Genomic DNA, 25,409 nt, shown 5'->3' with positions numbered 1-25,409 from the left:
AACTAAATCATGGTATATGCTGCAATTATTAGTTTTTTTTTTGGTAAAATACGTACAAAATTTTAAGTCGTTTCCGGAAAACTTCGCCCAAGGAAAACTCACTACCGAAAGTAAATTACCTCTTATGGAATATTTCAAATGAAATTACTTATTCCGTACGTTAGGGCTATTACTAAAGCAGTAGTTTTTAAAACATTAAAAAAAAAAAAAAAAAAATCGCATGAATCTATTTAAAAAGTTAAAAAAAAAAAAAAAGTAAACTACCCCTTGTGAATATTTTAATAGAAATGATTTACGCAATATCAAAGGATTTTTAATGAAATATGAACAAAATCGCTTGAGTCGTTTTTGCTAAAATAGGTCGAAAAAACTCACTCCAAGAATTTTTTTTTTTAAAGGGTTACTACTGAAATATTGATATATGAAATATCAACAAAATCGTTAGAACCATTTTCGAGAAAACCGCAATTTATTTTCATCCTTCAATAACTTACCCTTAGTTTGGGGGATAGGAAAAAAAATCAACTTGCCTCCTAGAGAACTTATGAAAAAAAAATTAAGTTTAAAGTTTGATGCGATACGTTGAACAGAATGGCCTATAAGTGAGTGAGCGTGTTTAAATCGGGGCAGATGGACGGACGGATACTAAAAAATCAGTTTTTTTTTTTTTTTTTTTTTTTTTTTTTTTTTTTTTTTTTAACGATTACATACTTTCTTCTTTTCTATCGTCGTCCCAAAGTAAAAATGTGTCTTCTAAATACACGTTTGTAATACTACAACCCATTCTTACAGCTCCTTTTTATCTAGCTCGCTTCGTTATTAATTAACCAGAATAGTTTCTGGTTTTAACGACCCACGCAGATAAACGGTTAGAAGTTTTTTTTAACTCTTGAAGACGAACCTGACGTATCAGACCTGCAGGCCAAAACAGGCGCACCACGAGTTTGAACAAAGAAACACATATATCAACAAACAAACAAAAATGCATTGATAATGATTATAATCACATGTAAAAGAAATATGTATTCATAATGGAAAGAACTATATCTATCTATCTATCTATCTATCTATCTATATATATATATATATATATATATATATATATATATATATATATATATATATATATATATATATATATATATAAGACTGATGTCACATTCGTAGAGTTCAACCAGTCCAGTTTTTTCGAGGAAAGACAATTGCATACAGTAATTGACATATTCACACCTTATTTGTTTTATATAAGATGTTCAAATATCCATGATACTTATGCAGCAATTGCCTCATAGTCAACTTACCATATGGAAAACTGAACCTGGCGAAACAATTTAAATATGAACTTAACCTAGTGGTATATTTATTAACCCAACAGTACGAGTACTCACTTTTTCAAAACATGTTTGACAGTATGTTTCTTCACACTTTCTGCATACTACTTCGGGAGATTTGTGCATACATTCTGAACAAGTATCTGAAAGAGTAAAGAAGTTGGCATGTAATTTTGTAAAACAAGAGATGCATATGACAAATTATCTGTTCGAGGAACAAAATACATCAAAAATATTAAATCTGAAGGATAAGTTTCTTAATTTAGTTTCGCATTCGTACTTAAGAATTCATCTATTAGTCTAAAAGTATAATTGTTAGTGCCAACTGAGACCGAATTTTAAAATCTTCATCTAATTTCTATAATTAACTCAACTCTGACTAAAATTGCATTTATACTACTAATGTTCTATGGTTCTCATATCATTCTTATATAACTTCTCAAATATTCAATCAAATGGGGAAAATTAGCCTTCTGTGACCAAGTGATTAACGCAAACGAACATGCTTTTTGTACGTGATCCCAGGTACGATTACATTGGGCAAACTCCGCATCAACTAATAATCTGAGCAGTTCGGATGCCACATCAAGCAGAGGTTTCATTTGATAGAATCCTGGCGTTGAAAACTTTCCATACGTTTTTCCTCCTTACATTTACTTTTCCCTTCATGTAGGAAAATTATAAAATAAACTCCACAAACATTATTTACTATAAATATTGATAACTTACACAGGGAATGTATTCAGTAAACTTATCAATGAAAGCATCCAAATTGCATTAGAAGATACTACACTCGTATCTTCTCGGAGTAAATATAAATATTCAAAATATTTTTATTGTCTTCAAACGTTTAGGATTAAAAATAGTCTGAAGCCTACCACACTTTAAACAAAATTTCCTTACTCTACAAATCACAGAAGCAACAATTAATTATGTACAAATGGAAGGATCTTCAGAATTTGGATTTGGCTAGAACAAAAGAATTCTAGAATAAGTATATAAAAATCAAATTAATAAAAAAGTATGGATCACCGCACTAAATTTTCTCGCTCCAATTCCTTAAAGTAAATCATGTTATGCTGCAATTAGCTTTTTTTTTCCGGTAGAACACATACAAAATTTTCAGGCGATTTGAGAAAACTTAACACAAAGAAAACACACACACACAAAGGTAAAGTATCAAATTACCCCTTGTGGATCCTTTCCTAAGTAATGGTTTATGTCATATATTATAGTTATTAATGATATACTTTTTCATAAAATACTAATATTAACAAAATCGCACGAACCATATTTCACAAAATTGTCCCAGAAAACCTACTTTCAAGACCAATATCTTATGGATATTATAATGGAAGTGATCTACATCATTACAGAATTATAAACCAAATATTTATTTATGAAATAACACAATAACCAGAGTATTCTTGAAACAATCGCCTGACAAGAAGCTAAGCCCCAAGGGTAAACTACCCCTAAGGATTTTTCATAAGAGATAACTTATTCTTTTGGATTTAGATTTCTGGGGTTTCGACATCTAAGGCCATTTAGCCCGTCACATATGAGGGATGACGTCCCTCGGCGAGCACACTATCCGGGGAAAGGGGAAGGAAAGATGCGGCCTGGGACCTATAAGTTAGGTACCACCCAGGCATTTGCCAGGTATGAATAAGGAAAACCTAGGAAAACTTCACTCTGAGTGGCTGACCTGAAAAAGCGTTTTACACTTTTTCGACCGAGTGCCCCCACCGGGAATCCAACCCGGGACCGCTCGCACCAAAGGCGAGAGCCTTAGCGAATACGCTGCGCGGGGTCACAGGTAACTCATTCTGTATTGTATTTCTATTAATGAAACAGTTACGAAATATGAACGCAAAATTGCGTGAGTCAAGTTTAAGAAAATCGTACGAAAGTATTCACATATTTCCCTTCAGCCGGACCGCACATGTGTTAGTCATCTGACAACTTGAGAGCTCAAGAACTCGCCAACATTTGAGAACAAAAGTATTGTAACTCAAATTAGTCATCAGGTTTAAGTAGGTCATTAAGTAAAGCTTGAAAAAGATTATCCTGCTTCAGCTTCTAAACGAAATAAGTTCGCAAAGACATTTGTATCTCTATGAACAAGTTGGTATTTTCGTGGAATTTTGATAGTTAATGGATGAATGTTGCATTGTAAAATTTATAGTGAAAACTTATATTAGTATGAATATACATTTTCTTGACACGAGAAAATATTATTAGCTGAGTTCCGACTTTGAGAAACTTCATTTATGGGATAATTTTTATGAAATAGCTTAAAATAATAACAAAGTGTATGCATATTTTTATCCAATAAATTTATTAGTGAACTCCCTTTTCTCTATCCTACCTACTTTAACGAGTTCTTACATATTCCGGTACTCTAAAGCAAGCAATTTTCTTCCTCGAATTTTAGTTGTAAATTTTACGTTAAAAAAAAAAAAAGCGATTTTAGCTAATCCTCAAATTTCCAAGAACTCTTTAATGAGGAGCTGGCTCTCTTCGAAGGCAAAAGAATCTTCATGGAAGACTTGAATCTATCGTTTTCGAATATAAGAAAATGATTAAAATAAGTTACAAATATACATACGCATTAAAAGGTTTTTTTCCGCTCAATCCCCTTTGAAGCAGATATTAATAATAATAATAAATGGATGGATGGACGGCAGAGTGTTTCTAAGAATTCTGACAATACTCCATGTGTTGCAGTTCTCATCACATACACAAAACTGTCCACTTTAGGTAAAAGCAAACTATTTCCGGTTTCACTGGATTAAATATTAGGCTTTTCCCCTTGGCTCTCCAATGCTCCTCTCCAGACTTTTCGTCTCCTATCGTATTTAAAACTGCACTCGTCTCGACTATCGTCTCCTGGGATTATAACAATGCATTTCCTGATTCGTATAGACATTCATCAATTTCCGAAGAAATTTCAATAACGAGTAGAAATAGTTACTTTAACAACAGAGAATAATAAAAAAAAAAAAAAAAAAAAAAAAAAACCTATTCCGATTTTCCAACAATAAGTCTATCTAGTTTTTCAGATGTTGTTTAATGTCCTTGGTAGGTTTTTAAGTAGTTTAACGTCCCTGGGCTCTGCCTTTTACGTTGCCTTTTATGCGTAGGTCTTCCTAAATTTAATAATCTTGGTGTGTACAATGTAGATGAGTAGGGCCTTTACTGGAAATCAACTTGAAATCGCTTCAAAAATAATAATAATTATTATTATGATGTTCGGATTAGAGGTCTGCACGGGCTCGGGCCTACAAAGCATATAATACTTCGGACTCAGGCCGTAAATTTTTAAATATATAACCATATTTCTCGGTCCTTTTCGAGAAATATACTGTACAACGTTATATATTCACCGTTCTTACTGGGGATCTTTTAAAGCACAACTGCAAAATTAAACCTCTAATTGCTGTAAATAAAAAATACAATTTTGGGTTAAGTATTAAGTTTTTGTAATTCGGGCTTATTTCGGGCTCATTTGATTATCACACGAGCTCGGGCCTAAATGCTAAAACATAGTTCAGAATAGGGTCGGGCCTCACATTGTTAATTCACGGGAGGGCTGGGCCTGGGCTAAAAATTCTGGCCCGTGCAGACCTTTAGTTCGGATATGAGTTAAATTTCAGGAAAGTTCTTGAAATTTGATTATCATTTTCAGCTAGTTATTTTTTTAAAGAAAGAAAAAAGTAATAATAACCATGCAAAAAAAAAAAAAAAAAAAAAAAAAAATTCGAGTTCTAAGAGCATTAACTATCTAGATCAGTAAACCCCATTTACCCATACGTATAACGTTCAAACATACAGTATACTCCTTCTAAAAATTTCGCTTCCCTAAAGAATGATCAACCTTGAGTTTCTCAAACTTAGAAGTAACGTGGTTCAAAACAAAGATTATTCAAGTGTTCAATGAACCCAGAAACTGGCCAAACTTTTCACAAACAATTGTGACTTACATAAGGAATACTGAACTCCCTTTTCTCTACCCTACCTATTTTATATAACTAGAACGCTCGTTTTTAGTCTGCGCTTTGGTAGATTTAAGTCATAAGAAAATATTATATATATAACCTTAGACACAAACACGAATAGCTGTTCAAATTTCTCTTTCACAGGCATCCGTCATTCATGAAGTGTTATACAAAAATATAAAGCATAATCACAAATACAAAACATACCTTTACTAGGACCAGTTAACACGGGAAGTCGAGGTTTCGCATTGAAACCACGATTCTGATAGGCGTGTACATTGGCTCCTGCAGGCACAAATTGAACTCTGGAGCTACAAATAAAATAAATAAGTAAGCATTGAAACGCGTTGACATATGATGAAATAAATAAATTACATGTATATATACCATATTGAAGTGCCGCATAAATTCAAAATATTATATTTAAAAAAACACATCACATTATCTTTTGTGTGGCTTATATTTGCGGTATTTGTTGATGTACGCTCTAAGTACGGTTAAGGGCGGCTACAAACATCACGGAAGCTGTTCGGAAAGTTGTCAGAGTCGGATAGATAAAAAAGGAAGAAAGCATATCAGAATGAATGAGCTTTTAGGTTTTAATAATCTCCTCAAAGCTTAATATACTTCTGCCAATGGCATTCAAATGTTTCGACACTAACAGAATATGACGATTCGTCCAGGTTTCCAAATAGCCTCTCACTGTGAAGATAATATTTTCATTGAACTGAAATTTCTTGCTGCCCAGTGCAAATGATAGCGCCGAGTCTCCCAACACTATGTCCAGTTCGGTATTGATGGTTGTGTTATTTTAGTCCATTTCTAACCAGAAATTTGATCACCATAATAATTTCTTTTTGTTTCATGTTGTAACATCAGTAATAATTTTGCTCCTTCCTGTGTCTCTGCAAAGCAGACTATCAGACGAGTGGCGATGCCCGTTTCCCTTCACGTTCAGAACAGATGTGGCCCTGTACTGCCCATGCTTTTGATCCTTTAGAAAGCTACATTCTGGTTATAGAAAATTTTTGCGTCTTGTTTTTATGACTTTGAACATTTCGTATTGGCATTAAAAAATATACAAAAATTTGGATTAAAGAATGATTAAAGAGACAGAGAATGCGAAGACAGTAAAGAAAGTGTTCATAGAAGTGTCGCAAATAGCTGTGTGTTTTATGCCACATAAAGAAAGGATATTCGTTTACGCACACCCCACCGTCGGTGACGTGCCTGCTCCCTATGGACAAACACCCTCGCCATCACTCTGGCCCTCCGCTGCGTTCCTGCTCTAGCTCGGTTAAATAAAACTCGTGATTTTTAGTGGCCATCTAGCACAAGTTGGTTTATTTGTGGTTTAGACAATACAATTTTAATGCCATATGTTCACACATTGTACTCACACTCAGTCATTCTACAGTCAATCTGCATCCATTAATGCAACTTCTCCCCTTATAAAACACTTTCCACGGCAGTAAGAGTGCATTTCCTGCTAAGGGAAGTGTGTATTTCATGGTAGTAACCTACTACAGAAAAGAAATATTTCCGTATGCATTTTGTAATTTTTGATGTTGCAGGGACATGTGTTTGATAGTGACTCCACCATCTTTAAAAGTTTATTTACATAATACTGTAGTAGGGTGATGTTTATGGTGCAGGTTGGAAACATTTCTGAATAAAATGTTAGTTTGCAACACACAATAGTTGAGAGGCATTTTACAAAGTAATACAATACAGATGAATGGGTATCTAGCAAAGAGCAAAGAAAGCATAAAAATAATCTGTTATCTGTAATTAAGTTAAGAATGAAATGAAATGAAATCTTTGGGTTTCACGTCCCACGATTATACCGGCTAGCCTAAAGAAGACGCTGATAATGAGAAATGAGTGAAATAATGGAATGAAGAAAGTGGAAAAAACGAGAGAACCCCGAAAAATCCACAGACACGGCGTTTGCCCACCACAAAGCTCACCTGGCGCACAGTTAAGAATGAATGACGGAAATATAAGAGTAGTAATTCCAGGTATTATTATTATTATTAAGTATTCTGCCTTTTGGCAGGTCCGAGACTAGTGAATTTTTTACTCATTTATAGGTTTTGGATCTGGAAATGTTTCTTCCACGTTTCTCGATCTTCAGCTTCCTCTTTTATCTCCCAATATTTCCTTCTACTTTTCAAATAATCTATCGAATTTGTTCTTATTATTATTCCTCGTTTTCCTTCCATTTTTCATTCCATTCTATGAAGAACACCATTTCTTCACAGGATGTGTTCAATCCAATTGGTTTTCCAACGAAGGATGCTGGCTAAAAATGTCCTCCTCTCTCCTATCCGTTTTTAAAACATCTTCGTCTCATATTTTCTCTGTCCATTTTATCTTTTTCACCTTCCTGCAACACCACATTTCGAAGCTCTCGAAATATTTCTTCTCGAATTTCCGTAATGTCCAAATCTCTGAACCATACAGTCCAATACTCCATATATAGCACCTGACCAACTTCTTCCCTAGTCGAATATTAATCCCTTTAAGGTATAGTAAAATACCAACAAATAAAGATAAATATACTTGGAAAAAAAAGTCATGTGAATCTAATCCGGTACAGTCCTAAGCAGATGATTAGCCAAAAATATGGAAGGAAATGGGAATTGCTGATGAAGCTTACGGACAAGATGTTGTCTACTATATGTGTGCAAATCTGTTAAAGATAACATTAAACTGACAAACGTTTCTACTAATTTTCACATAGCTTCAGATGATTCCCAAGAAATGAAGTATTTTACAAAACTTGTTTTATAAACAGAAATAATATCAGCTAATAAACAAATAAAGTAACATTATCTGTAAAGACCTTACTTACTCTTCTAGCCCTTCTTTCCTCTTCATAACGAACATGCCCAAGGCATAGATGTTGACAGGAAATTCCTTGGATATTTCTCCCTGAGCCTGGCATCCTGGACTTGCATGTTTGCACAATCCGCATGTCACAGAATTTTGAATCTTTGAAGCACCTCGGATACATGATTCACAAGACGAGTGTCCACACTCCAGTAACAAAGGCACCCGTGGGCCTACTGGCCTCAACGGATCTGTAATAAGAAAAAGTAAAATACTGTTAACTTCTGCTTGACTATGTGGCTCAAGAAAAATTATGTTGTACCTCGTCAAATGTTTTATTAAATAACAATATGTTTGAACTAGTAAATGAAGATGAAAAGTATGGATCCTCTACATTAACTTCCTTGCTCAATTGGAATTTATAAGATTTAAATAACCCTTACCGAAAATGAATACTCCTTATTCCACCGGTGTATTATTTTTTAATAAAACTACCCTTTTCAGTTTTTCTAAATGAAATAAGGAATATCGTATTGTTAACCCCTCCAGACCGCGGTACGATAATACTCAGCACAAAGAGAATGATATATTTATATTACAGAAATTATATTATCGAAAAACTAATCCAATTAAGATTTAGAAAAAAAAAAACTATCAATATATTTATATCATAAACTTTAATCTGTTATAGTGAACGCAATGATTCGTAAAGTCTGGCCTCTACATAATTCATAGAATTGTTTTGCTTGGGAGCACCTGGATTGCGCACAAATCTCTGTTGGCCTCTTTTAACACATATTTTTGTCCAACGTTGCCACAATGTCAGCTTTAATATTGTGCGCAAACAAGGTTTTCTTTCAGACTAGGATAGAAACAGAAATTAGAAATAAAATACAAATTGCCGTTTCTTGCCCGTAGATTTTTATATTTATCAGACTTTCATACTAGAAGCACAAGATCACAAGATAATTTCTTACTCTCCATACCCAGTCACAATTCTGACTCATGCTCAAAATCCTTCACAGTAAGTACTACACACCTCTGGAACAGTTTACCTCCATTAATACATAACGTTTCCACAGTTGCCAAATTAAAAAATCTGTAAATTCCCTTCTCTTAAGTAAAGATAAGGATACTGGTAGCTCATGAGTCATCTTCGTTTTACGAGATTATTAATAACCTACATATGAACACACAACCAATAGGTAACCTATGCTAATTTGTACAGCTTATATATTCATAGTTCTGGTACCGCTACATGATATATGCATTTTAAGTTTCTCCATGTTATTTTGTTTCCTACATTGTATGTTATTTTCAATTTTTGTTTTTGAAGTGTTTAACTATTTTTTTACTTCAGTGGTATATTCTTTTTTATGTGGTTCAATACTTTTCTTTTGTAATTGTTAATATTTTCTATATATTGGTACTCTTTTTTTCTTAAAAAAAAAAAAAAAAAAAAAAGAATGTATGCACGTGGTTAAGTGCTCGGAGAAGGCTGCAGGCTGCAGAGCCTTAACTTCGCCACGTAAAAGAAGTCATAAATAAATAAATAAATAAATAAATAAATAAATAAATTGGATTGAATAAATATAATTTGATCAATGAATACAATACATCTCCAAAACCAAGTATTTACATGTACAAGCCACATGTTAAAATTTTCTTGGTTCCAATTTTAAACCTACAATTTTTAGAAATGTAATCCTCCTTATCTCATACTCTGAATATGTATCACCTTTAAACATTTTTAGGCATGAACTAAATATAATTGGATCAGTAAATACAATACAAGATACCTCCAAAACCAAGTTTCTCTATATTTATAATCTACATGTTAAAATTTTCTTGGTTGTAATTTTAAGCCTACAGTTTTTAGAAATTTAATTCTCCTTGTCTGATACTCTGAATATGCACCACTTTTAAGCATCTCATACTGCTTCAATATGAAATTATATCTCTTCACATCTTCCTTTCTTTGTGTAGTGGTATCTCCATTAGTAATTGATCTTAATTTCAATTTTGTTTCGGATTGTGTCTTCAACGAAGGTGAAATCACCTGATAAATATCCGGACTCGGTGAATAGAACTGTTCATTGTAATGTTTATGGAATGCTTCCGCCCCATTCGTCGTTCGAGGAGCTACTGAGGGTTCTGAAGCCCATATTCTAGGTGGAAATCTAAATAAAACGAAGCAAACAATTATTAAAAACATAATAATAATAATAATAATAATAATATAGTACAGTAGGCATGCTTCTCACTATTATCCAAGTTTTATGGAAAAATTGACAATTGAAAATCAAAATGAATAATGTTCTCCCTTGTCGTAAAACTTTGCTTTTATAAATTTATTAACGTCTGTCCTTAACATTTTTTTTTCAGCCATATAATATACTTGTTACAATAATATACTATACAATAAACTTAGATTACAATACTATTAATACAAACATTGATGTTTATAATCGACTTCCTCATATAAATACTGATTATTCCAATATAATCCTTGCAATATTACACGATTTACTTATTAATAATATGGAATCTGTCAATATATGTTAAATCACCTTCCTAAATCTAGTTAGAAACAGTATTTTGTATTTACCTGCTAGTTTCTTCAATGTAATTTTCGAGTACGTAGTCGGAGAAGCGAAGACCTTCATTGTCCGGTGCAACTGATATCAAATCTGCAAACGCATCGGATACTTCAGTTGGATGTAAATATGAAAGACCGAAAAACGACTTTAACCACATCCCTGTAAAATACAATTAAACCCCTCAATTACACTACTGTTTCGGTATTTTATGATTTCTAATGTAATTTAAAATATAACAAGTCTGATGATCATTATAGTTAATATTGACAATTTATTATATCGTCGTCTGAGATTCAACACCGCGTAAGTAACCCTTCGCTAATTTTACAGGAGAAAAAAAAAAAAACGTTTACAAAAATAATTTTAGCCTTAATATAAGCAGGCTAAAATAATTTTAGCCTTTTAGGGAATAACAGAATCATCTATCGTTAACCAGATTGTGCACAACCTTATACTGATTCTAATAGTATCAAACACTCAAGTTCGCCAAAATTGGAGACATACGAGCTGTTTAATCCCAGACAACGATATATTGTATTTCTTCTTTCTTATATGAGACAAGAGGGAATCCTTCTTATATAAGGAACCCCATAATTATTCAGAAGAATTTCTATTTAACTCAACGATATGTAGTTCACAAAAGTAGAATCGAATAGGAACGACTTAGTCTCTGAGTGCCAACGACGGTAAGATGTCACAATGTTGGAAGACTATTAACGAAATGTGTATAATAACAATTCAGATTGGAATTACTTTGAACAAGGTATAATCAATTGTTTTACTTGTTAACAATTAAAAGCTTTTATTATTTAAAAAATATATTATTACATGCCATCTTTATCTGGTACTAAAAGCAATGACAGAGGAATCAATTTTGTTTACTGAAAGTTTATTAATTTTACTGTCTTGATTAGTTGGCTAACAAGCAAAACTTTATGAAGGAAAATCACTTACAGTACCTACCTAACTCAGACTGAGGATTCAAGTAGGCTCGATATAAGTGCTTGTTGCCCTGGATCTTTCTCCATCAAGATTGACCCAAATGGAATCGACATCCAATGATGTTACATTCTGGAAATACCTCCCTGATAGCTTCGTGAGCTGCAGTTTCAAAGCCTACATGGATCGTCTTCAAATTTATTTCAGGTTCTAAACTTCTTATCATTTCCCACATTGCCTTGTAAGTTTCCTTATCCTTCCCCGGCAAAAACGCATAATATAGAGGCAAATAAAATTGGTTTTTGTATGCGTGAATAGTATACAGCTGATGAAAATGACGAGGAGCATATGTAAATGTACCATCTGCGTACATCTCAACATCATTTGTCTCAAATATAAATCTGAAAAGTGAGACGAGGAGAAATGTTACTTCAGTTGCATTAAATTTATTAACACTAATACTACAAATCTAACAATTCCTACTATTCAGCTGTTCATCATAATCAAGTCTAAAATGTCAAATGAAAAGCTTAAAGGAAAAAAAACAGCCAACAATATTGAAATATTGAAACTATACTAAATATTATTACATACACTACGACTATGTACAGTAAATGTTATCATTATACGTACCTAATGTTACTCGCACAAGTTAGGACGATAATCTTAGCTTCTTTATTTACAAATAGAAACTTTTCTCCATCATGACTGAACTCATCTTCTCTTTCAATCATCTGCTCAACAGCCTCTGTAATATTTCTTGGACGAACCGGTGTGTCTTTCTTTTTCGAATACAGTACATCGCTTCTCTACACCTCTTCATATCCTTATGCGTTAATTTCCCTGTATTTTCGGGTATACCGCTGCACTTTTCTTACAGATTTTTCGTAACTCGTGACTTTGAACTCTTGAAAAATCGCTCAAGTGATTGTGCTGTCCTCTTTCTTCCAAAATAACAGTTCTGTCGCAATCAGTGATAATGACGGCACAACATGATTTTAACGTACATCTGGAAAATAAATTTGTAAAGAGTGTCAGATATATATGTGGTATATCGTTAGCAAATTTACTTTGCTATATATTAAAATTATACTGTATATACTGTAATACAAAAAATATAATTATTTATAGTTATCTTATGCTCTTTTCCTCATCAAATAAATAATTAATAATTATACTTTACTTACCGTTACTGTGATCCTTTCTTATTCTCCCGAAATCGACGATACTTAAAACCATCTTTAATCACACAAGCAACTCCTTTTTCAGTAACACTTACTCGGAAATCCGCCATTCTCCAGTGTCAAAACAAGGCAGTCACAACACAAACCCAAAGAAGGTATAAAAAAATACATTCAACTTGTCAATAAAGTCATACATATATACAAACATAACAGAAGAGGAAATATTTTCACTCTGACAACATTGCTTAATTTTTTTGTGCGCAATCCTGTACATTATGACAGGTTGTCAACGGCTTATCAGGTAAAACTGATAAAACCGGAAAAGTGTGCGCAATATCATTGCAGCCGTTTTGCTTCACGTGTGATACATCACAAGATTTCTGTATGATTCGTCGAACTGCCTTCTGAACGCAAAACTTCAGAAAACACCAAATATCAGGAGTGTACCAACAATTGCCAAATTTTGAAGATTTGATGAACTAGCGGGAATAAATAAATAAATAAGTATAACACGAACGGTAACAATTACTTAAATTAAACACAGTGAAAATATAAGTACCCTCAGGCGATGTTCTTCCTGAAGCACGAGAGACGACATTGGCAAAATTTTACGGATGGGGATCAACGACCGGGACACTTACCTGCTTTCTATTGGGTGATCTAGGTCAAGATTCAGACTACTTGCGATCACTACAGTAACATATGTTTTATTAAATTGTACACACAAGGATTTACTAAATTGTACACTGTCCACTGAAATAGATTTTCGCCAACGTGTTTTATTTGTTTACACTGTAGGTTGCTTCTGCACCGTAAACCTGGTGATCCGAATTTTATGGTTTACATTGACTGTCTGCAACCTGTATGAAGTGTTTGTGTTGTTTATAGGACACTGAAGCACGCGGACTGAGCTAATATCCCCTGTAACGTGAAATAATATTGTTACAGATTAACTTAAGAAAGAAAAGAACTCACCGTTGCTATTGCAATCCTGTTAAAACTTCGTAATTTCTCCATTTTGGCCCGCGCTGGAGCCAATGATGCGAACACTCCTACCGCAAACTAGTAGAAAATATTGTGACATTATGAGCTTTTCGTTCTGTAAATAATCAACACAATCCTGTGTTAAATGTTGACACTGATTTTTGAATACTTAGTGTGTTTTCTTTATTACAAGACCAAAAACTACAAGGCACAATAACTCCTTCAGTTTGCGGTAGAATATTTGCGTCCACGGCCGAAATATAGGAAGTACGAAGTTTTAACACACATTCAATAGCATTCGATGTAAGATGAATTATTTTCTATAAGTATTCATCCTAGAACATCTACAAGTTATTAACTTTATGAAGCCGCTCCAAGTGCTATCGTGGTATGTGGAACGCAAACACGCACGGTAACACTACTGTCAACCATGAAAACAAACAGTTATATAAGCATTAGCATTTTTTTTTTTTTTTTTTTTTTTTTTTTTAAAGCATACCAACCTTAGGTAAAATTCAATACTCTGCATAAAAAGATATGTTTATACGGAACAAATTTCTGTAGGCGACAGAATTAAATACAAAATAATACAGCGGTACTGCATTTTAGGTTTACAAGTGTAGGGTTACTAGTGTATAATCATTACAAGTGCTTTACGTAACCAAATAAATGAGTGCATATGGAAGATGACTCCATTTTTTACCAGCGGTATCTTTCTCCAGTGTACAGAACTTGTACTGGCCTATGTTTAGTTAAAGGGGTCCAGCCTTATTTTCGAGAAAAAAATTATAAAATTTCGCTTGCTTCTGTTAATTGAATAGATTTCGTTAGATTACATTAGGGTTAACTACTTGCATAGTTGTACTCATATTACCTTATGTGTGCTTCTATTAAGTACATACAGCAATTTGCATTCCTCATTACTACAACATATAGTACGATTCCATTCTTAAATGGCACAAAAATCGATTACAATTCTGTTACTTCAGCTCATTTCTCCTATATTTTTTTAACGTACTTCTGGATCCTTTCAACTAAACATACTAGGGGATATGTTTAGTACAAAGGGTCCAGAAGCACGTAAAAAACACAAAATTTACAGGAGAAATGAGTGATGCAAGTACTTAGACGTAATATAACGTAACCAAATCTAACCTAACCTAACATAAACTAACGCAAGCTAACGTGAACTAACCTAAACTAACGTAATATTAGTAAAAAATAAGCGAAATTCTATCTTTTATTTTTTTTTTTTTTTTTTTTTTGGAAAATTATGCGCGACTCCTACAATATAACATAAACTAAACTAACCTAACGTAACCTAAACTCGTCTAACCTAACTCAAACTAACCAACCCTACCATAAACTAACCGAATGTGAACAGAAGTTACCAAAATTGTAACATTTTTTAGAGAAAAGAGTTGGACCGCTTCTGCTAAACATAGGCCCATACTAGTCTTAGCAATATACCGACGATGAAAAATAGCACCTAATAGAGTAATCTTTCATATGCACGTACTTACTTTATCCATTCTATAATATTTACAAGTGGGGCACTACTAGTATCAAACCATGACAAGTGCTACTAAAACTAGTATCATAGCCAAAACACGCTCCTTTTCCACACCCTCGCTTGTACGTTCATCGCTGACGCGCGAGCCCACCAACTTCGCCCTACTCTAACTCGGCTATATAACATTCGTGGTTTTTAGTGACCACCTAGCACAGATTGGTTTGTTTTATGCACTATAGTTTATACCACATCCGGACGCCGTATTTATGCGCAAATCGTAAAAGAATTGTAAAATTTCATCAATTACTTCTGATGCCCCCCATGAACTTTATCTAACTCAAGCGAGATATTTTCATGTTGCCCACCGGAAACCTTTTAAAAGACAAGTGAAATTAGTGAAAGAATTATAATATATGTTCTCTCTAGTTGTGCACCAAAAGTAAATCAGTACTTTCCTTAGTGTTACAGCAGGGTTAACAGGAGATATTCTCTGAAATTTCTTACCAAATTCGGAAGGAAAGTGCAGCCTCTACTTTAGTGATAGTGTTACCAACCATGGTCACGCTTACACCATTAAATTGCCATTATAGATGCACCGAAAAAAGCCTTGACACGTGAGTAGTGCACCGTCTGTGTGATTGTCATACACCTTCTCTTGCTGACTCTGCTATAAGCTGCCTCTATCTTCAATTATCTTATCGCCGGCTCCGAACTACAGTTTACCCGAGTACTTTTGAAAGGAAAAACGAAACTACAGCTACATGGCGAGATATTTTCAATCTTTGTGAGTTATGCTTTTATCGATTTACATTTATACGTTCAAGGGTAGTTACAGCGATAACAGTTGTACTGATTACTAGCAACATGCATCTCTCTTCTGTGATGTTTATTATATCAGCGGACTACTAACAAAATTATTTCAATAAGGGGGCAAGGTTCTAGATTACTGGTCCTCCTTCCCATTGAGCAGTAACAGACAGAAAACAACGTCCCCTGGGGGGCTCTAACCCGCCTTCACTCGCCTACGCTCGCTCGGTAATCCTGTGTAAATTAAATGAATCAACTTTAGTACAGAAAGTAAACCCAGCTACTAAACTACATGGGTGACCAGTAATCTAGAACCTTCCCCAAATATTATTATAATTAGCAATGGTAATGTAGAAATTCGACTGTGAAACATGGATAATACTTTCTACTTTTACTCTTTTAAAGAGTGCAAATAATTGTAATCGCGAACAGAAATAGAACTTTCGTGATTTTTTTTTTTTTTTCGAAGTATGACAAACCTTTCGGCAAAATGCACCATAAAAGCTTGAATCAGGACTTAGACAATAAACTAATAACAGAGAATTCTGTTATACTTCTTCAACACAGTTCTTCTTTCACATGAATAAAATTTTCGAAGCATGTGCAAAGGGACATTCCACAACCATTGTCATCGGTACATTTACTTCGTTAAAAACTTCCATATACGCATTGTTTACCTCTGATAGCCAATGGTTGAAAACATACTGCACAAAGCAGTGTCCTCGCTATCCTGCGTTGATCTGTCATCGTGAAAAATATTTTTACTTCATGAAATATCGTCTCTTGAATTCAACCGAATACATTACAACTCGACGTATTACATATAATTTCCGCCATAACAGTTATATTTCGTGTTACCAGGTATAATGGGGAAAAAATTACTAAGCCACTCTTACCAGGCAACTAAGCAATAAGATCCCTCTCAACTTTCAGTTTTTAATGACAGACTTCGGACAAGCACAGCTAAGCCAACATATGGCATTTTCGGTAACGATTTTCGTCCACCCAATGCAAAATTTGCTATTTAGTTTACGATAATTGGTATAGCTATTATAATGACTTCTGCATTCTTTGGGTTGCATTGATGTACACAGAATTTTGCGAAGACTGATAAGGAATGTCGCTCATGAGAAATGATATCACACAATTAATTTGTTTATGCAATATTATACCAAGTATGCAAATAAGCAACAAATTGTTACTAGCCCAAGAAAAGTAGCTACTAGCCCACATCCCACAATAGCAATCGTCTCCTTACCTTCGGTACGGTATTAAATACTCACCCGCACTGACGAACCACTCGCCCCGACCGATGGATTATTTGCATCCCCGTATTATACCCATATGACGTGTGTGAGTTTGCTGTGCCACGAAAAGAAGTAAACGATTTGTCATTAAAAGAATTGCAAAATGTCAGAGCAATTTTCCAATTTTACTTGCCCCAAATATCATTATTAAACTCCTAATTCTAGGTGCTATTTTTTTCTATTAAAGTGCAAACATTAGCTTGTCTTGCAATGAAAACATTAAATAAAGAATCTTAAATGTGTTTTGGTTACAACTTGTTGCGCCTTTTTTTCAAGCACCTTTTTACATCTCGTTTCAATATACAATCACTTTTTCACTTCTTGAAACTTATTATTATTATTATTATTATTATTATTATTATTATTATTATTATTATTATTATTATTATTATTATTATTATTATTATTATTATTATTATTATTATTATTATTATTATTATTATTATTATTGCTTTTCTGAATTTTATTCTGTACTAATTAAACAAGGAACGCCGAGCAAGAATGGCACAATACAATACTCTTGTTTCAGTTCAGTCCCATAAAGACGAAAGCTATTGAATAATAAGTAAAGGGAGGCGGCTAGGGATGCGCACCAGACGAGTCGAAACAGGATTTTCCTGGCAAAATTCGAGTCAAGACACGGCTCTTCCAATAGAGAAATATACATTTTTCGAGTCGAGACATCACTTTTACAGCACATTTTCCAGACGAGACAGCCACAAATCTTGTCTCGTGCGCATCTCTAGAGGCGGCAACATCAACCTGACCAATCACTGTTATCAGCAATCGGTATTGTTGATTACTGGTACTTCCTTACATACAAACATTTACTTAATAAAGAAATAGGTTGATTGCTTTGAATTTCTACTTCCCATTAGCATCAAAGCTTTATGAGACTTGGATCTACAGTATAACATGGGATACCAACTACATAAGCTCCCACCGGGAATCGAACTCGGGTTTCCCACGCTGATGACATGTATGCTAGCCACACTATCTAGTGACTGGAGATGTAGCTTTACTTAAAAAAGTAGACGAAATCTTAAATGTTATCTGTTTTAACATTTTCCTAGACTTGCATCTTTGATAATATTACGTCCTTGGGGTTGTTTTACGCAGACTTTTAATACGTTGGTGAATTTTCGGTTATCATTTTGATTATGATGTAATTGGTTTTGGTTGTTTGAATGAATAATTTACATTTGAAATTTGCTCCCTTTTTCCAAAATTTTGCACCTCTTCTTTATCCGTTTGAACCAAAATTTTGTACCTTTTTCCTCCTTTTTAACCAATATGTTTCACCTAAAATTCTAACTCTAAACCAAATCATTACATTCAGTTTGACGAGTGTTTTGAGTATGAGTAATATATTTTTTTTTTAAATTGAAAAATAAATTTATCTTTTAACGTCCTCCGAAAATGTCCTTTGGGCTAGGGCAAAGCTTCTTAACTTGGGTGTCGTGGCACCCGTGGGTGTTACGTGATAGCTCAGGGATATCGCTACGTTATTTGTTATATATATATATATATATATATATATATATATATATATATATATATATATATATATATATATATAAGATTGATTGTGTGAGTTTCTCTCTGATCGTTTCAGCAATAACTACCGAACCAATTAAAATGATATCTGTCATGGTTATCAACCACAGGTCTCCGAAGGATCTTATAATGTTAAATTTGTAAAACGCATATCTTAAGGGGAAGCAAGGACTCAATTTATGTAACAGGAATTTTAGGAATGATAAAAAAAAAATGGATCAAAAGGTTGAGATCTTGGCCAATAATTAGTTTTTGGATCAGGAGCCACAAAATTTTTGAACGGCCCCTAAATCGAGTTTTCGTATTTTTAACGCAATAAGCACATCATACTGAGTTAAGTGACAGTTTGGTTTTGGTAACATTATACGTAGTTCTCCAGATATAAGGAGTATAAAAATAATCAGAAAACGACCTATATTAGTGTCCAATCCATAACTCTTAGTGTCACCAAATGAATAATAACACTCACAATGCAATTTAAGTTCCATTTCATCTGACATCGACGTTACGGTAAGAGATGGGGTGGAAAGGAAGCGGCGTAAAAATAATAAAAAATGAATACTAGTGTTCAATCCAGGTCCAGGTCTTAAATAAAGTCAGAAGTCACGTGCCGCTTCAATTAAAATGAAGCAAAATAATTAAGAAAAATATGAACATTTATTTCCTGTATACTAATGAGAAAGACCAAATAAAATAAAAATAGTTACTTTAATATAAATTATGCTACCCTGATTGATATTTATGAGAGATTTGGCAATATAGTGTAAGTTATGATGCTTGGAATTACTGTCTGCTAACGTGTTCTGCCTTGACACTTTTTAGCAATCGACTGCCTCAGAGAACAACCCTTTAAATGACGCTCTTACGTATAGTGTAATCACACATCCTCGTGGCTGTCGTTTCGGTTGGCAGCAAAACAAGAGGACATAGGTTAGATAACCCTGCCATACGTCCCATAAAAAAAGGGGCAGTCTCGATTTTCGGTCAGAGTGTCTCGCGTCCCCGTAAATGTACTCGGAACAGGCCAATGTCCCGTATATTAATTCCGTCCCATTTCTGGTATTAATATCAGCTTATTCGAAAAGTGAAAAATCAAAAATTCTTATATTGGCTGGGAATCCTGTAATTAGTGAATGAACTATAAGCTGTAACATGTAACAGCTTCGAGCAACTTATCACACCATCCTCTCCGATTTGATAGAAAGCAAGATAATACACTCGCCGCAGCGCAGAGTTCCAGTTGTAATCAGCAGTTAAGGGGATCTGGAATCTTTGATAAAGTGCACGAGCTAAACTATCGTTGATAATTCATTACAAGTGATCCAATTTTATATCAACAAGAATGCCTACACCGAAGTGCACGTTATCTTTCAGTTTGAATAAAAAGCAACGAAGTTGAACTATGAAATAGACTGCAAAATTAGCAATGCTACTTTTTCCATTGTATCTTGTGGAAACTCGGATACTCTCCAACACCAAAAAAGCAATCAAATATATAAGATGTCTTCAAGTGCTTTTACACCTATAAGCACAGGGAAGATGAGTGACTTATTCTCCAGCAAGATATTAAATAAGTTAAAACGAATTATAAATAATCTTTTTGAGAGAGTAGGGACACAGAATTGTGTTTTGATCTAGGGCTTAGAAATATGTAAATTCAGCCCTGACAATTACACACGACACAAGGAAAAAATCAGCTAAGTTTTCATCAGATTAAACTGACAAATGTAATTTTAGCAAATACAGTCATGTAAATAAATATTGCTAAAGGCGCGAAGAATATTAAAGGTATCACTGATTTAAATAAAACAAGATTGTTTGCATATGTCTTCCCGTAAAGTGTTTTTATAACACGTTGAGTTTTTAAGGTGATTCTTTTGTAGTTGGATTGTAAATATATTCACTCCATGCAATTAATTGCAAGGAACGAAGAGAGAGAAATAACTGCAGCTTAAGGAACTTTTACCTTTATACTGTTTTTCAGGGGCGGATCCAAGACGGACTTGGGGGGGGCGGTGGGTTGTAATACTGTTACTTAGAGCAACTTTAAGAGCTCCAAACTCTGGGATGGGTATTATTTATACATAAAATAAGAAACTTTCCTGTTCTGGTGGTTATGGCCAGTGATGAAAATTTTCCGGAAAATTTTCCGATCCATAAAAACATACTCCACTTATTCCTACATCGTTGTTTAGCCGTGATGTGAGGTGGAAAATTTTCTTCTATATTTTTCCGGAAAATTTTCCGTTAACAAATATCAGTGATCAACTAACAGTTCCTCAGTATTCATAAAATTGATTGAAATAATGTATAGAAATGTTAAAAAGTGAAAGATCGTTTAAAGAATCTTAAAATTTTCATGGCTCAGACAATTTTCAGTACTATGTAGGAACAAGTGAAACAATTTTTCATGAATCGAAATATTTTCTGCCTTGTATGGAAAAATTGAAGAACTTTTTATGAGTCGGAAAATTTTCATCATTTCGAAGCAAAAAAGTAGAAGAACTTCTTTTAGTGAATCGGAAAGTTTTTTTCTCTGTAGAAACAAATGAAAGGAATTTTCATAGATCGGAAAATTTTCATCACGATGTAGGAACAAGTGAAAACACTTTTCATAATCTTGGATATTATGTATAGTGATGTTTGATGGAAAATTTTCCACTATATTTAACAGCACATTCAGCTATAAAATTCAATTCATGTAGAGGAAAGTTAGTCAGTAACAAATTATCATTTTCCAATTAGCTTTTGGAAACCAGAAAATTTTCTAATATTTCAAGTTGGGAAGTAAAAATATAGTGTGTTCCTCTCTCTCTCTCTCTCTCGCTCTGTGTGTGTGTGTGTGTGTGTGTAAAATGCAGGGAATATACATGGAGTACGTAGAGAACAAATATTCCATTCCAATATTTAAAATGTAACAAGAAATTGAAAAGAAACCTTTGTGAATTTATCAATTTCCGAAACAGAAAATTGCACTACTTTTTTGCATGTAGGCCTTTCAAATGAAGAATCGTTTGATTTTCACTTCATGAAACTTTTTAAGACAATATTTATTACCAATAAATTTTACGGCTAAACAACGATCTAGGAATAAGTGGAGTATGTTTTCATGAATCGGAAAATATTAATGACTTTTAATAAATTGAAATTTTAAATAATAGAATGGGATATTTGTACTCTACGAACTCAATGTATGTTCTCTGCAGTTTGCATACACAGAGAGGGAGGGAGAGAGAGAGAGAGAGGAGTTGATTTTGAGTTTAACGTTCCTTTCAGTAGCGAGACTATATAAGACGGTACCAACTGATTAACGTGAAATCGGAACTACATGAGCTCCCGCTGGGAATCGAAGCCAGGTCTTCCATGCCAAAGGCGCGTATGCTAACCGCTTAGCAACGAAGGAACTCGCAGAGAGATAGATAGATAGAGATAGATAGATAGAGAGAGAGAGAGAGAGAGAGAAACACAGTGTAAAATTTTCCTTTTCAACTTGAAATATTAGAAAATTTTCCGCTCCCGAAAGCTAATTAGAAAATTATAATTTGTTGCTGACTAACTTTCCTCTACAGAAATTCAATTTTGTAGCTGAATGTGCAGTTAAATATAGTGGAAAATTTTCCACCTAACATCACTATGCATAATATCCAAAATTGTCCGGAATATAAAAAGTTTTTTATACTTGTTTCTACATCGTGATGAAAATTTTCCGATCTATGAAAATTCCTCTCATTTGTTTCTACAGAGCAATAAAACTTTCCGATTCACAAAAAGTTCTTTTACTTTTTTGCTTCAAAATTATGAAAATATTCCGATTCATAAAAAGTTCTTCAATTTTTCCATAGAAGACAGAAAATATTTCGATTCATGAAAAATTGTTTTACTTGTTCCTACATAGTACTAAAAATTGTCTGCGCCATGAAAATTTTCAGATTCTTTAAAAGATCTTTCACTTTTTAACATTTCTGTACATGAATTCAACCAATTTTATGATTGCTGAGGAATTGTTACTTGATTACTGATATTTTTTTTGGAACGGAAAATTTTCCGGAAAAATATAGCGGAAAATTTTCCACCTCACATCACTAGCGCTGCGTTCTAGAAGCAACAAGTAATTTCGTTTTAATTTAGAAAATAAAAATATTTATTTTTGTTATATATGTACTTGTTCTAACGAATAGTTATTATTTTTAATACATTTTATACATAATAATGGTAGTTTTACAATGCATAATATAAACTATAAGATATTGATTATCAAAACTCCAATATTTACCTAAAGTAACTCACCAAATATTGAAAATATTATGGAAATTAACATTTATTCATTACATTATGTAACATATAAAATTGGTTTTCTTCCAATTTTAAAAATAAATCAATAAAGAAAGCTTAAAAATGTTGCTAGCCACAATAAGTATTTTAATTTATAAAACAAACATATATTTCTTTTTGTACGTACTTTTTCTATCATAATATAGCCACCGTTTTTCTTTACTATTTTGAGACAATATTTATAATAATACAGTTTCTGAATACAAAATATTTTCTGGTTACATTTTTAGAACTAGATTTTACAGTAAAGGAAAAGGCTTGTTACTACTGTATTAACTTTTTGAAATAATATTGGAATAACTTTAAAGCATAAAAATGTTTTTTTATATATTAAAACTGATTGTTTATATAACAGAAAGATTAAATTGGCTTCCTAATGATTAATAACATAATAAACGTTTTGCCTGTATACATGTTTCATACGTGATTCAGTAAATCAAGTCATCCTCAGTGTCACTGCACTCACTGTTACTAACACTAATGTTCAAGTCACTGTCTGATTCGTTGTCTGCAGGCGATGTCTGCAAAGGTGTAGAAGGAATCTTCTTGCTTCCGCTTGATTCTGTTCTCTGCTCCGAACTGTGTGTCGAACTTGACGGTTGTGGTTCTTCCTTATCCATGAAAAGTGACAGATTATAACTTATCGAAACCAACTTTAGTGTCCTATCATTCGTAAGCCTGTTTCTCTTCTTTGACTTTACAAGGCTGAAGGTCTTCCAATTACGCTCACATGAGGCAGCAGTTGCAGGAATACTTAAGATTCTAACAGCAACTGTAGACAGGTGTCTTGAGTCGCAATAGCCTTTCCACCATGTTAACGGAGACATGTTTTGAGCTCCTTTTCAAATCAAATCCCGGCTCCATAATTTATCCTTGTTCCTATACTCTGCGATATCGGTCATAACGGATACTTCACTCTGATTAAGAATACTCTTGGTAATCTCAATGATCACTTCCATTGCATTTGACATTTCCTCTTCTGATAAATGTTCTCCACGCCGAACTGGATCTAATAGGTTTGCAGCCAATTGAATAGGGTGTGAACAAAATTCAATTCTCCCTCTTATTTTACTTAAGACAGTGGCATCTACAGCTCGCTCCTTGAGGAAAGAAGAAAGTCTGGATTTTAGCTTGTCTTCCAAATCGATGAAAATGTCATGCACTTGAGATAGTTTCGGAGTATCACCTTCCAGTGTTTGTATAGCCACAGAAAGAGGCTGAAATATCTCATATACCAGCTGAGCCCGCGTCCAGAAGTTATTATCTAATATTTTGTTTCTCAGTCCTACTGGAAGAATTTGAGCTACTGCTTCATGAATACTTGCTGACTGAAGGCTGCTTTTCGATCTTAGCAAGTTATCTAAGCATTTGGGCATAGATCCCCACCGGGTTTCAGCAGGTAAACATAAGGATACTTCTTTGAACGACTTAAGAATTTGCCCTGGAACTTGGTGACTTGAAAAAAATTTTACAACCCCTTTGCAGTCTTCAATGATATTCTTAAGTGAATTAATATTAGCTATATCTTTTGCTATTAGATTTATTCCATGAGCAACGCACCCGAAAGTAACCAAATGAGGATATTTTTGTTTCAAAATTTGCCATGCTTTCTTCATGTTTGCAGCGTTGTCCGTTATTACTGCTTGCACCTTAGACGCACCAACTTTTTCTATTTCTGCATCTAATACTTCAGCAATATATTCACCTGTGTGGGGAGAAGTTTTTGTATCTATCGCATTAACAAACACTGGTTGCGGAGTTGCAAATATCACATTAATGAACGGATTTCCACAAATATCGGTCCAACCATCTGACATCAAAGTAAGAGACTCGGCACTAGCAAGTTTTTCACCTATTTTGTGTTGGATCCTTTCAAATTCTTCGTCTAAAAGTGGATTGGAGAGCCCATAACGCGATGGCAATTCATAAGACGGACGAATGAGTTTGTAATGTTGTCTCCAGTACGGGTTTTCAGTTAGAGAAAGAGGAGCACCACTAGCGCGCGCGTCAATTACTCAT

General features: G+C 33.8%; 3 protein-coding genes across 4 annotated transcripts in view; all 3 read right to left on the bottom strand.

Moving 5' to 3' along the window:
- qin (tudor domain-containing protein qin) overlaps window positions 1-17,058 on the bottom strand; it is a 613,696-nt gene extending 596,638 nt beyond the window's left edge. The window contains exons 1-4 of the mRNA XM_081728961.1: window positions 16,872-17,058; window positions 8,190-8,418; window positions 5,540-5,643; window positions 1,389-1,474 (exon numbers count right to left, since the gene is read on the bottom strand). Of these exons, the coding sequence (XP_081585087.1) occupies window positions 1,389-1,474; window positions 5,540-5,643; window positions 8,190-8,418; window positions 16,872-16,941 (489 nt within the window). The 5' untranslated portion in view covers window positions 16,942-17,058. The remainder of the gene's footprint in view (window positions 1-1,388; window positions 1,475-5,539; window positions 5,644-8,189; window positions 8,419-16,871) is intronic.
- Window positions 9,881-13,241, bottom strand: LOC145662152 (uncharacterized). 2 transcript variants are annotated; one of them, XM_081727487.1, is made up of 4 exons: window positions 12,340-13,241; window positions 11,731-12,107; window positions 10,776-10,926; window positions 9,881-10,347 (listed from the first exon to the last, which is right to left on the bottom strand). In XM_081727487.1, the coding sequence occupies exons 3-4, from the start codon at window positions 10,922-10,924 to the stop codon at window positions 10,005-10,007; spliced, it is 492 nt and encodes a 163-aa protein (XP_081583613.1). In that variant the 5' UTR covers window positions 10,925-10,926; window positions 11,731-12,107; window positions 12,340-13,241; the 3' UTR covers window positions 9,881-10,004. The 2 variants fall into 2 exon arrangements, with proteins under 2 accessions (XP_081583613.1, XP_081583615.1); XM_081727489.1 differs by lacking the exon at window positions 12,340-13,241 and having other exon boundaries at window positions 11,731-12,165.
- Window positions 17,059-24,232: 7,174 nt separating the features above from the next.
- Window positions 24,233-25,207, bottom strand: LOC145661738 (uncharacterized). Its single transcript, XM_081727072.1, has one exon. The coding sequence runs from the start codon at window positions 25,205-25,207 to the stop codon at window positions 24,233-24,235; it is 975 nt and encodes a 324-aa protein (XP_081583198.1).
- Window positions 25,208-25,409: the final 202 nt, after the last annotated feature.

This window comes from Thermobia domestica, chromosome 10 (genome assembly GCF_964235325.1).
Source record: "Thermobia domestica chromosome 10, izTheDome1.hap1.1, whole genome shotgun sequence".
Taxonomy (NCBI): Eukaryota; Metazoa; Arthropoda; class Insecta; order Zygentoma; family Lepismatidae; genus Thermobia; species Thermobia domestica.
Note: the sequence above shows the minus strand (reverse complement) of the source record. Positions and strands in the feature narration are given on the sequence as shown.

Excerpts from the sequence above, each read along its gene's own strand:
- LOC145662152 (XM_081727487.1), bottom strand. The coding sequence starts at position 10,924 with ATGTGGTTAAAGTCGTTTTTCGGTCTTTCATATTTACATCCAACTGAA. Across the intron at positions 10,348-10,775 it reads TACATTGAAGAAACTAGCAG|ATTTCCACCTAGAATATGGG; the intron begins GTAAATACAAAA and ends CGTTTTATTTAG.
- LOC145661738 (XM_081727072.1), bottom strand. The coding sequence starts at position 25,207 with ATGTCAGATGGTTGGACCGATATTTGTGGAAATCCGTTCATTAATGTG.